The following is a 14,354-nucleotide window of genomic DNA, read 5'->3' as shown; positions in this document are numbered from 1 at the left end:
GACTGTTTTCCTCAATTTGTATAGCAAACATAAACAAATACAATAAACTAAACATAGGTAAGTAGACAGGTGCAGCGAGTGCAAAGGTGATCCTGAAATGGGGTATAAAAATAATCGGTATTATATTTGTATTTTCAAATTTTAAATTTTTTTCCATTTCGATTGATTCTATAATGTTTTTTTTTTTTTTCTTTTTTTTTCATTAAATAACCGATCAATTATAAAATCTTGCACAGGGCACACGAAAAGCTACTTGCACGTAAAAGACTCGACACAGCGAATAGGTAAAATAATTACACAATGTATACATTTAAAAATAAATCATCAAATTATTTTGATTAAAATACACGAAATTTAATATTAATTGTAAAATACTTGATTTCAATTCTATAAATTTATTTTTATATTTAATTATAGAAACAATCTTACTTAAAACCAGTTCATAATTATTGAAAAATATTCCAATTTAGAATTTAATGTTTTTTTCTTTCAACAAATAAGAAAAAAATGTGGTTATTTTTATCGCAAAAGAGAATTCTAATCACTTTTTTTTTCCATTTAATGATGCTGAAAGTTATAAGAAGATTAAAGACAATTAAGTAAAGTTTTTATATTTTGAACAGATGAATATTAATATCGATTTACACAATTACAAAACAATTTTTGGGAACTGATTTACTGATGTTTATTACATATTTTATACTTTTAAAAAATGCTATTAATAATAATAATAATAATAATAATTCAAAATTGTTTTTAATGAAATTTTTATATCTGAACCATAACCAGTTGTAATTTAAATTACTAAAATAAAACAGGGCAGGCTCGAACGTCGGTTTTTCAGCCTCACACCGAGGCCCCGCATTCAGAGAGGCCCACACTTTTAAATATGCTTTAAATGCCACTTTTAAATTTCTAATAAACAACGTTTATAATAAATAAATTAAACTGTTCGATTTTTATATTGAATACGACTTTTATCCCTCCAAATACAGTTCGATTTAATAATGGAATAGGTACTGCTGACGGTGGCGCGTTATCCTATGGGTAAAAAGGGCAATTGCCTGGATGCCCCGCTAGCAGGGTGCCCCAAACCAATCTTTTATAAGAAAAAAAATGTGTGAAGTCAACACTGTACGTGGAACTCCCTAAATTCAAATTTGCTCGGGTCCATCAAATACGTGGAATTTTTAAAGAATTCGGTGCTAAATTATTAAATGTCGTTTATAATTTTTTAATTTTTCTCCCCAGAAATTATACTTTACTCAATTATGAAACATTGTATAATTCATTATTCAATGGCATCCTTGCTTCTTAATATCAAAGAAAAAAAAGTAAATTATAGGTAATTATATCGTATTATAATCATTTTATGTTATTGGAAATTATGTATATTATGTCTTCCTTTTCTAATTACGAGAAACGAGTTAACAAGAAACTTCCTAGTGTTGCATTTACAAATGCAATTTTTTAAAGAATCTTCAATGTTAACCAATAACACGGATCAAAAATTACGAATATATAAAAAAGGACTTTATGCCTCTTTTTATAGACAAATAAATTTTATATACTGTACTTGCAACAGCTGCGAATATAAGGTATGTTATATAAAATCCTATTAAAAAAAGGAAACATCGATGTGACAAGGGAACGATTTGTACTTGGTAGAAGCTGAATGAGATTGAAGATTTTCTATAGATTAATTTTGGATTTATAAAAACTAAAATGACCAACGTTTGGATCACTTTTGTGTAAACACATTGGACTGAAATTGGATAAATGACACGAAAGAGAAAGAATCAAAATAAATAGTTGTTCTCCCGTGAATTAATATAAAATTGAAGGTTTTAAAAATAATTGTCAAAATTGAAATTTAAGTAGAATATATATATATATATATATTAGCTAGAAATTTATGAAAAAATTCAATTGAATATACGTACAAAAACGATATAAACAGTGGTCATTTTTTGGGGTTATTGACACCAGAATTAATTTATAAGAAGATTTTCAGCTTTATCAAATTGTAAGCACGGGTTGTTCCCTCGAGAAACACTTCCTGTATTATTTTAAAATGTTTTTTTGGGAAGTAAACAGGTGATGCCATTTATTTTAATAATCTCAGTTGAGAAATTTTCAAAAACAAGAAAGAAATAGCTAGAAAGTTGTAAACTTTTCCAAATTACAAAAATGTTTATTGAAATGCATATATGTAATTTTCTCTTCACCGTATAATAATTGAACAATATAACTATTAATCTATTATGTATATTATGAAGTTCTTGAAATGATTTAACATACTTTTTTTTTTTTTTTAATTTTTGACTGTCTTTGCTCTGTGGGCACTAAGACGGCCTTTTACCATACTCATCTTAAGTTCGGCCAGGCCTACTATCAGGCTGTAAGGTCTATATCATACTTATGCATATATTACATATTATATGCATAAGTAGATACAAAGGACTTTGATATAGAGACCACTCTATGTATTGGACGTGTGCGATACTGTTGGACCTCGCTATTCCTTACGTGTATAGCTCTTGTATTATGGTTCCATTTGATAAAGCTTCAAAAATGCTATATACTACATATAACAATATATAACTAATCCGGTGAATTTGAGCAAGATAAATTACCTGTCTGTGCATTTCTTCAATGTTGAAGTCAATAATAAGTGTCCATATTTTCAATACCTTTGTACTTCATTCGCCATTTATTTCGGATTTTAATAAATAAAATGACATTTAAATTATAAATTTGTTACACGCAGGTCTTAGAATACCGTGCGAAACGTATTAAAGTTAAGTTAAATATTTAATTTACGCTTTAATACGTGTTAAAGCTAACACTTATATGGCGTTATAATAGCTGACAAATGAGTATAATGTAAATATTAAGTATCTTAGTCCTTTCTCGTGTCATTCAGCTACAATTGACCCGTCTATATCTTTGACCACGTGCTTGGCTTTACGACCTCATCGATACAACGAACAATTCGACTTATCCACAAACACTGTCGTTTACAAAATAGAGATAATGAACAGTTAATTATAGTTAATGTTTTTAACTGGCATTTTATAATCGATCCGCACAATTGGAAATTAAAAATGTTTATGCTATAACTTGTGTGCGATTCTTTCCAAAAGTGAATAATTAGGAGGAGATTAGAAATAAATAATAACAGTAAGAGGTTAATTAGAGTCAATTGCTGGTTTAGTTTTGATTAGATTTAGAATTCTTGGTCAATACAAATAATTAGTTTGTTAATGTTTCTTATAAGAAAAGACATACTTAATTATTCTACACAAAGGAATTAATTGTTGTTTGCTATTAATTATGTTCTCCAGTCGATATATAAAATATCATTAATTAAAATTAAAATATGCTATTATGTAATGTTTTAAAGAATTTCTGTGATTAAAAAATAATCACGAATAAGTGAGTTATTCAAATATAAAATAGACAAAATAGTAAAAGAAGATATAAAAAAGATGAAAAAGTAGCCTAAAAGATGAGAAGTGTAAAATAAAAATCGAGAATTAATATTGTATTTATGTATTTAGTAAATATATAAACATAACCCACCACCAATTATTGACACGCTGAAGCATTTGTATGATTTTTCCCCTTCATACAGTGTAAACTCGATAATCCGAAACCGTTTAAAAATAGAACAAATCCCGCCCCAAGCTTTCTATATTTGGTTTCGATTTTTATCTATCAAACTCCGTTCTCGAGATTAACAAAGGACAGATCGCCAGACAGACGGATAACAGTAAGAATGTATTGGTCCGCAATTCGAAAAACTGTAGCCCAATAACAACAATATATAATAACGAATAAATTTGTTTAATTAATATTTACATTTGAATATCCATTAAACGTATTTATTCAAATTTAGGTTTTTCTGGAACAAATTAAACAAAAGATAACTTTAAAAAAAATCTGAAAATTTATGTAAGAAGATCTTTAAAGTGATTTTTTTTTTTAAATTTGAATATAAGTTTCAAATTAATATAACGCGATTTCTTAAATAAATAAAAATGTAAAATGTATTAAAATATATGTCGAAATCTTCACTTTATAGAAGACTTCAATAATCAGGAAATTTATCTATACTTTTTTGGTATCGGGATATCCCTCTACCCTTGCATATTTAATGCGAATTTAATAAGTGATTCGGGCAAACTTTTGATACAATAATTATTATCACAGCAATATGATTACTTTTATTAAATAATTTAACATTATTAACACAATCGGGATCATACAATTAATCGTCTTCTATAGATTCTTCGTCGTGAACGAGCGTGAGGATGTGTCGAAGTTCTTCGAATGGTTTGAAAGTAATTTTGTGCACGAATGCCTTGAATTGTTTTCCTAATAATCTAGATCTAAAATTTTCTTCTAGTTTTTTTATAATCCCCTGATCCAACATATTCCTTTGAAGTTTGTATTTTGAACAATTTGGGTTGTCTAGGCCCACTCCTCACCCGGCTTCTTTTACTATCGTTCCGGGTTGTAGAATATCGACGGTTTGTTTGCTTGGTGTAATTGGTGGGTCATTACGTCTTCAAATCGAATATCGGAAAGGTAAATGGTTCCTCTTGAGTGTTCAGAAGTGGTTGCAGAAGATCTTTCTTAGCTTTGAAATATCACTGGATTTCTTCTCTTTATGAGCCATAATGCATCCCTTGCTATCCGAATTTTAATTTTTAATGTGGTTTCTCAAACTTTCAGCATTCATCTCAACGTTTTTCAATTGAATCGTGTTCTTCGTGACCATCGCTTCAGCTTCCAAGGCTGATGTATCAATTCTTAAGATTTTTTAAAATAATTACTGATGAAATCCTCTTCGTTCTTCGTGTCCAATTTAAGATACTTCTTGACATTAGTTTGTGCGCTAAGCAATGGATGTAAATTGCTTGAGGATGAGTTTCTTTGATAATCTCCTGTAGGCCTCGATTTTTACCAGACATGACGCTAGCACCATCATAAGACTGCGCAAGAATTGGAACATCGCCCAAATGGTGTTTATTCAATGTGTCCGAAATTAATGTAGCCAGTCCTCGAGCTTCTCTGGAGGTGAAACAATTTGTAAAACCTATAAATCTTTCGACTGTGTCTAAACCGTTCGCATATCTTATGGTCATTGACAATTGTTCCTCTTTAAAGCATCTGACCTCGTCCACACTTAAAAAAAGCCGCACGCTTTAGATTCTTCAATAATTTCTTCCAGACTGAGGTTCGATATCACTTCATTATTTCATTCTGGATATCAGGGCTGCGGTAGTTGTAGTGTTTTTCAAAGTGGAGTAAAAATTTGTCATCGTATTTACAAAAAAGTTGAGCAATTTCCAAGAAATTACCTCTATTTTTAGAAGATGCATTTTCCCGGTGCCCTCTCAAAGGCAAACCCTGACGAACAAGGGTCAGTATTATATCAATAAGTTTAGCCAAGTATTCTCTGTTTTGAACAATTTCAAATTCTTGATGTTTCTTAAGTTGTTGATGAACATCCTTAACTATAAGAGATGACAATAAGACACATACATTCGGCTGCATTCAGCGCGAGGCGATCATTCTGAGCATTTTTTAAACGCTTCTGCTAATTTTTTCCAGTTGTTAAAACCACTTTTCACAAATTTTGGTCTCGTATATCGCCCTTGTTGAAGTTTCTGCATACGAAACAGTAGACTTTGTTTTCTTCTTTGCTGTATTCAAATCAGCTATTATATAGTTCATAATATCTGAACGAAAACGAACTGAATTTTGTTTCAAATTTAGTTTTAGTGATGGTCCAACTTGAAGGGTGCCTAGTTCATCCGGTTTGTCAAATTTTTTAGAAAAGGGTCTTATGGAATCAATAACGATGACTCCGTCACCATCCACTTCTACGACCGAGTCGGCTGACTGTGACGTTACCGACGTTGGCGGTGGCGAGCATACACAGGAGTTTTCTAAATCATTTGTACCTTCAACCACCTTTTTTTCGTCCAGACAGGATTCTTTTATTGAGTTTGTTGATGATTCGGGGGAAGGAATACTACTTCCGTGTTACTTCCACGTGTCCTTGGAGTATTATTTCTTCTAAAAAAAACATCTGATGTCTTTGAATTTTTACATGTTGACATCTTATATTTAGAAAAAAATATAAGTGCTTACATGTTATTAAACTGAATCACTTATTGAACAGTTATACAATTGAAATAACTTTACATATTATTACTAGGTAAATTATTACAGTTCACTATTAAATTATTTGTTTATGCTTTCAATGTATCACCTTATGCTTGCTTGGTTGTGACTTAAATATAATTGATCGATTGATTGGATTTAATAATTTTGAATCTTGTTTTTCTGGGGAGGGCGCCGGGTTAACTGGGGGGGGGCCCACCCATGCCCCTTCTTGGCTAAGCCCATGGGCTTTGGTAGATCTTTCGATACTCGGACTGGTGTTTGAGTCTCCCTTTTTATTACATAACCCAAAGTCGAAGTTAGAAACGAATTTCCTCAAGATAGGTAGGTATTTCGGATGGATGTCGACTTTTCTTCTTTGATTTCATCACGAAATACTTAATCATGGAAGCTCTGACACGGAATAAGCAAAGATTTCATTCTGTTTCTGGGATCGAATTGGAGCTTTCGCAGCATACATTCGTCCACTGGGTAATTGTTGTCATATTCGGTCGATGAAATTCCTCTCGCATCAGCTAACACTTCAAAGAATGCCAAAATAAATATACAAATTACGAACATTTTCATAACTTCAGCAATAACTGCAGAAAAAACCATACACAGTCGCTCAGTAAATATAAACAACGTCATATGTTAACTCATTAGAATAAATATATTAAATATTAATTGAATTGAATTGTTGAAATAAGGCAACGTAACCGATCTGTCAAGAGAAAGGTTCTTTCCTAGAGAAATTTCGTGCCAAAATGGCTCGTATTTAAGAGCTAGAAACGTGAAGATAAACGGAAAATTCCACGTAGGTACAGGTATGAACCAAAAACCGTTTCAAATTGGAAACGTTGGTGACAAGAACACGACTTACAATCCAAAAAAATCCAGCAACGAGTTGCTTAACTTTCCCGGCAACATTTAAAACTGCTTGTATGGTGCCATTTTATAACAACAAAATGGCAAAAAGCTTAATTTTGAGGGTAGGGATGGGTTTTATAAAAAATTGTAAACGCTAATAACGAGTAAAATCGTCATCAAGTCTGACCCTACTGGAGATACGTATGATCCCCTTTATTTCCCCACATCCTTGACCTTTAACTACCAAAATTTTAAAATCAAAGTGGCCATTTATAAATACAACTCGATTGGCTCGTTTATTATGCCATAGTTGTTTGTGTCAATTGAAAAAAAACTTTTTCCTACAAGTACAGAAACAGACCAAAGTAATTTAATGGAATTTTTAGCAGAAATTAAAAAATAAAAAAAAAAACCGGTGGTGTGTACGCTATAAAAAAGATGCCAAAGAAGAAGTGGAATCATTATTTATAGCCTCATCAGAAATGGTTCTAAATTATAATAATTCTCAATCCCCATTAATACAAATAGATGTTTCTTTCGAGTTTAATGTTGAAAATTATAAACTTTTAGGAATTTATTACTCTAGTATAACCGACAAACAGCTGGGAAAGTGAAATGAATACATCGTGCTATATTTGTACATGCTTTTTATTAAAGTATTAATTTGTTAAAGTACAATTTACGTAACATTCTTTATATTTTACAAATTGTTTTCATCAAAAATTTATGTTATATAGTGTACATGCGTGTTTGTATGTATGTACAGTATAAATATACATACAATTGCATTGTATACATACACACATACCCAAAACCGTTTCCATTTAGAATTTATGGAGAATTTTAATCAGATTATACAATTATCAAAACAGTTTCACATCACTCTCAAAAAATAAATATTCAAACTCTCCAACAAACAAAATTTTTTAAACATTAAGAACTCCATCTGTAAATAAATTTTTAACTAAATATTGAAAAAAAAAATTATTATTTTTATTTTCACAATAAATGTAAATACTGAATTTGGTAACAAAATACTTAGAAACCGAATGGAAACAAAATTTCATTTGTATATACACACAACAAAAAATGCAAAACACCAATCACACATTAAACTTCAGAGAAATGATTGGATTATTAACTAATACTTCAATGATTTATATTTAATAAAATATAAGATATTCAAAGATAATCATCTTAAATAAATAATAAAATTTTATACAACTATACAAAAGAATAATTTTATTAAACCAATTGCAAATAATATTTTCTTCATTTGTTGAAAATGTTCTTATCCTATACAACTGAAAATTTTCAAATTATGATATGACACTATTTTTTTTCTTTTTTGTGTGTGTGTGTGTGTGATATTACATAACACAGCATTTATGTATCTGGTCCCTTTATCTTCAATAGAAATGTAAATTAATGAATTCAAGATGCACACATTTCTAAATTTGTTGATCCGGATGAAGCTGGAAGCACGTGTAACTGGGTAGCTCTACTCCAACTATATACTTGGCCGGGATCGAACGGTTCCAGTTTAGCAGTATTTTGTCCGCTACTTTTAATTTGCTGACCTGTATCTGCAATTAAAATGATTAAATTTACTTTATTAAAAAAACTTTTTCCTTTGTGCTTTTACTACTGTAAGATTCGGAGAAAAGGGCGGCTGCAAGATACAGAATTGATATTTTTCTTTCTTCCTCAAAATATCTAAAGCTATTTTTCATATAAATAATGAAAATATTCAGAATATATAATAATATTTTTAATATTTATTACAAAGACTATATCTGACAATAAGATTCACATTTTATATCAGAAATAATATATCAGACGTAGGCAAATGCGGCTCTTGCTGAAAATGTTAATTGTAAAAATAATAATAATAAGCAGACATTTTATTTCCACAATTTTGTGAAAATATGTAATTATATATATATGTAATATTTAGTAATTTATTTCCAAGTTGGTGCGATAAATTAAATTGACATTTCAAATCTACTCTTTTAAAACAAGTTCTCGACCCAGATGGGGGACACACACTCCTTCCCTGCCTTACCGTACTATCCGCCACGACAGTACAGAACTATGGCTCCCGTGCATTATGCAAAACCTACATTTCGGCTCCCACCGAACTCTTGCTTGCCCACCTCTGTAATATATTTTCATTCTAATATTTTTATGATCTGATCGTTCATATGTTATGTACAGCATTAACTTAACAGATAAACTTAATAATAGATAAATAATAATATAAAATACTATTTTAAGTCTTATTATCATTTTAATATTTTCAGTAAAGCATTGATGTTGATGTTTTCAAGTTTTATTGATATATTTAAGTTCTTTGAGTCAATAATTTTTTATTACAATCTCCAATAATATGTAACTAACCAATATTCTGGAAGTTGATCAGAAAAATTAAGATATAGTTATTAATATTTACTTAGAAGTTTAAAATAAATTTTATATTTTTGGCTGCTAATTTATTTACAAACAGTCCACAACTTTCAGATGAAATGTGTTTTAAACAATAGTCTGTGCAGTCAAACAACAGAGCTGCATTTTATAAAGTAAATTCTGTTCCCAAGAACCTAGAGAGAAAAATTCTTTTTTTAAATATGTTACGATGCATAAAACATCTTTTAAAATGTTCAAATCATAGTTTAAACAGAAAATAGATAATAAAATTAATTTTCTTAAATGGTTTAGCTGTTATTAGAAATCTGGACTGCAAGATATCTTCAGATGTCAAAGAATTTCAAATGTCTAATGAAAGGTAATTTAGGGTATAAAAGTATTTTGTACGTAAAAGAAAGTTGTGTGAAGCTCAAAGACTGCCTGTAATTTCCATAAGAATGCTTAATTTCATTATTCATGTTTATACAAATGAGAAGTTATGATAAAATAATATAAATTCTAATAATGATGCATCATATGAAATACTTTGGTAGTTATGAATTAAAATTAACTTACATTGATTCAAATAAAAAAATTTTCTATGCAGAAATGCAAAACTCTAAGAATAGAAAGAATATAAAAATAATAAAAACAAAACTAATGATTTAGTCAGAATATCTAACATCAACTCCTAAGTCAAATATGTTATACTTTTACACAATTAAAATTTATCATATGAGTTTAAATTAATCTTATTTTAATGAATTAGTGATGAAATGACAATTATGAATTATTTTTCAGATTACAAGTTAGAATACTAATAAATAAAAGTAATATATATATAATTATACACATATTTGTTATAAAGGATGACATGGCAGTAATAGTGTTTTGTATAAAAATAAAACAAATGTCTTGTTTTATACAAAATGTTTCAATATTTATATATAAAAAGTATTCTAATTCATAAGAATATAGTAATTCTTCTAACACTTTTAATTTGTTCAGTATGAGCTTCTTTCAAACAAGCAGCAATAACTTAAAATTAGAATATGTTGAAATACTTTATTATTCAATTACCTTTATTTGTAGATTTTTGTTCAGATGGAATATATTTTGAAAGTCTTACAGTCGGCAATGGTAAAAATCCACTAGTCAAAGGCATTGCATCAAGGGTTACGTTATGTCTACCAGAACTATCCACATTGATGACCCCTGAAAAATTCAATTAAAAATTATTTGATATTTAGAATTTTAATCAAGATTTTTTTATTTATATTATTTAAACCGACTGAAAACTATTCATTTCATGTAAAGCTTGAATTTAAAAATGATTATTCTGTTCAATGCTCATGAATTATTCTTTTACTTCCTGCTGATTATATAAATCCTTATATTGTAAATATTCAAAGATAGAAAAATCATTAAGTTCTAATTTAGGCTGCGTTTCTTCACGCAGCGCTCGGGAAGCACTTTACAGCGAACACACTGAAACTGATTTCTAATTGGCCAATACCGCTTGTGACGTCATTTCGCTACGCTCTTGCCGAATAAAGAAATGCGGTCTTATTCTTATGTATATTATATTTTAATATTGAAATACAGTTTTATAAAAATTATTTTACTTTTAAAACTCTGAAATAAGTAATTTACAAAAAAAAGCAACAAATACGCTTTTATTAAATTATAAAATTTTTTTAGACACAAAATTGTTACATTAATACTTCCAATCTCATCTACAACCTTTTTCATAATCTTTGTACTTTTTATAGTTGTAAACTTTTTAAATTTCCTGTTGTAAATTCTGTTTTCTACTATTAAACAATACACATGCCCTTATAACAAATAAAAATTGTGGAGTAACAATAAACATATACTTACTACAGTTTACCCTAATTGTTCAGATATATTTCTATAGATTTAGTGTTTTTTTTTTAACTTTCCTGTGATTTCCACCACTACAAAGTGCAAATTTCACCAAATGGTGATATTTTTATCACTCTGGGAAAATAGACCATTGACTGGCAATTAATGATAAATACAAATTAACACTCAAATTGATAATAATACTGTTTGGAAGTGCTTGTGTGGTTACTCAGAATGGAAAATATTGCCATGTGTATTTTCTATTGTGGACTGTCTTTATGGAATTTTGCAGCCTGCTGCAATGGAAGGGCACAACAATAATTCTTGAACAAATACTTGTGATGTGTTATTAATTGTATATTAACCATTGATGGAAAAATGTAAATAAAAATTTGTTTTTAATTATTTGAAATTTCATTTTGCAAAAAGCCTATACATGTTTTATTGATTTCTTAATCACACATTATATGATCATAAAAATTTTGTTAAAATTATTAATTACAAAAATTAATTTTTATCAATTTTCCATTGTTTTCATTCTTATTAGAAAGATAAAAATAATCTCAATAACAGAATTTGAAATTGAAGTTACAAATATATTTAAAATGTTATCTTACCTGCAGTTTTTCCACAAACTGCCCATGTTTGATCAGTGACAACTTCATACATAAGAAAACTGTGAGTAGAAGGTTGCATTTGAATAATAGTGATATGCATTTGGCACATTGTACCAGCTCTACAAAATTCTGATCCTTTTGGTGGCTCTATTGAAGCTCTGACAGTGTACAAAGTCTAAGAGAAAAATGAATTAGCATGAAAATTTAAAGCAAATAATTCATCTAGTAATCTTATAAAAATATAATAATTTTTAAAACACATTTTAATAATGAAATTCAACAAATTAGCATTTATATATTATCCAATCTAAATTAATTTCATCCTATAATTAAATCTAAAATTCTGGAGAAAAACAAAACATTCACTAAGTGTAAAATGAAAATCAGCATTAAATTAATTTGGTTTAACTTCAAATTCAACTAAATATCAATAACACAATTATAATAATGAATCCAAGATTCTCAAATGTTATTGCAAAATTTTCAAGGTTAGTTTATTTACCATAAAAGTTTTGTTGGTTAAAAATACTTTTATAATTCTCTGATCTTTTCAATGTTAGCAAAATAATGACCAGGCAATTAACCACCCATTTTTAATAATACTATAAACAAATACACTACTAATCACTATCATAGATACCAATCTCTTACAAGCAACTAACATATAAAAATACTGTAAATAGGCAACATGTATACAGACAAATGACAAAGTATCATCTGGAGAAAATTACACAAGAATACATTGTTGACAAGTTGAATAAAGGTTAAGGATAAAAGAAATTACAATGAGTTTGAAGTAGCAAAATATATTTTTTCTATTTGTGAAAGACCTAGGACAGGAAACAATGACATTGTTGTAAAATGATATAGATCTGGGCTTCCCTAACTGTGTGGCGTGACACCCTGGGGCATCGCAGTGCTATCCTAGGGGAGTCGTGAAACAATATGCACAGGTTGCCTGCACGCAATGTAATGAGTGAGTGCATGGTGTGCGCATCTCATCACCCCACTCCTCCATTTCCCCATTCTTTCATTTGTTCATCATTCAGTCTTTTGTTTTCGTCAATTACGAATGACGAATCAGTGTTTTGATTTCAAATGTGTTGTATTTAATTTACGCGTCTTAAAATGGATAATTTTATTCAAATAAACAGAAAATGTGTCGAAGACTCAGGAAAGAGGACCTTTAAAGATACTGACTTCTTAATAAAACTGGCGTATCTTTGCGACATATTTGAGAAATTAAATGTCCTTAAGACACAAGAACTCATACTGCAACTGGCTGAAAAGAAGTTGCTGTTGTGGAAAAAATAAAAAATAAAAGAGGAGCAAGGAAATATTGTTTTCCTGTTTTAAATGGCCTTCTGCAAGAAAAATCTATTCAAAATCTGGAGCCAAGTTTGCAATTGATACTTATCCAACACTTATCAACATTAAGCACCCATTTTTTTACATATTTTCCAAAGAATTTAGATCAATACGAATGGATTAGACACCCATTTCAATTGACCCCACTCTCATCTACACTTTCAACAGTCAACAAAGAACATCTGTTAGAAGTGTCTTGTGATACGAGCCTAAAACTACGATTCGATAAAGAAAAACTATTTCAATTTTGGAGGAAAAAATCCCAAGAATATCCTACTATCAGTACTACAGCTTTGAAGGTTCTTTTACTGTTTGCTACGTTGTACATGTCTGAAACTGGCTTTTCTGCAGTTTCAGTAATCAAGTCAAATATAGGTCACAAATAAATTTAGAAAAAGAAATGAGAAGTAGCCATTTCAAAACTTCAGCCCCAATTTGAGAAGTTATGCTCAGAAAAGCAAGCTCATCCTTCTCATTAATTGTACTGTTATGTTTTCTAATAAATAATAATTATTAAGATTCTATATTCTTTGGAGTTTTCTTTAAATAATAAAGTAAATTTAATGACTGCTAGAGCTACATGCAGGTATCCTCTTTTAGAAGGGTGTTGAAAAAAAAATTACAGCCTGTAAAGGGAGTCACGGTATAAAAAAGATTGGGAACCCTGATGATAATTTTAATAAACACCAACATAACCTGGATGTAAATACTATATATAAATCTTGTAGATGTTTCTAATTAAATTGTTATATATTCAATTTTAATTGTTCTAGAGCAGACTACCATAACAAAAGATACAAATATCAAACTAAAGTGTTATACTTTTCAATTTAGGGAACTGTATGGCTAGTACTCTTTACTTATTTTTCTAAATAAGATAGCACCAGATCATCATGATCTGATGCAACAATATTATTTTATTTTTCCAATAATTATATTCATTTCAAGTTTTAGAACTCATCATCCATTTCTATAAAATACAAATTAATACAATTATAACCTACCGGTACATTTTACATTAAATATTTTTTTTTACTAACCTTAATATAG

At 29.2% G+C, this 14,354-nt stretch overlaps 1 protein-coding gene across 1 annotated transcript in view; it reads right to left on the bottom strand.

The window, feature by feature from the left end:
* Positions 1 to 8,050: 8,050 nt before the first annotated feature.
* Positions 8,051 to 14,354, bottom strand: part of SIDL (SIDL trafficking protein particle complex subunit 10) — a 54,529-nt gene continuing 48,225 nt past the window's right edge. The window contains exons 18-20 of the mRNA XM_067269995.1: positions 11,937 to 12,111; positions 10,534 to 10,668; positions 8,051 to 8,633 (exon numbers count right to left, since the gene is read on the bottom strand). Coding sequence (XP_067126096.1) covers positions 8,482 to 8,633; positions 10,534 to 10,668; positions 11,937 to 12,111 — 462 coding nt within the window. The 3' untranslated portion in view covers positions 8,051 to 8,481. The remainder of the gene's footprint in view (positions 8,634 to 10,533; positions 10,669 to 11,936; positions 12,112 to 14,354) is intronic.

This window comes from Centruroides vittatus, unplaced genomic scaffold, assembly GCF_030686945.1.
Source record: "Centruroides vittatus isolate TY-2023 unplaced genomic scaffold, ASM3068694v2 contig_361, whole genome shotgun sequence".
NCBI lineage: Eukaryota > Metazoa > Arthropoda > Arachnida > Scorpiones > Buthidae > Centruroides > Centruroides vittatus.
The sequence above is the reverse complement of the archived record's forward strand: the minus strand, read 5'-3'. Positions and strand labels throughout refer to the sequence as shown.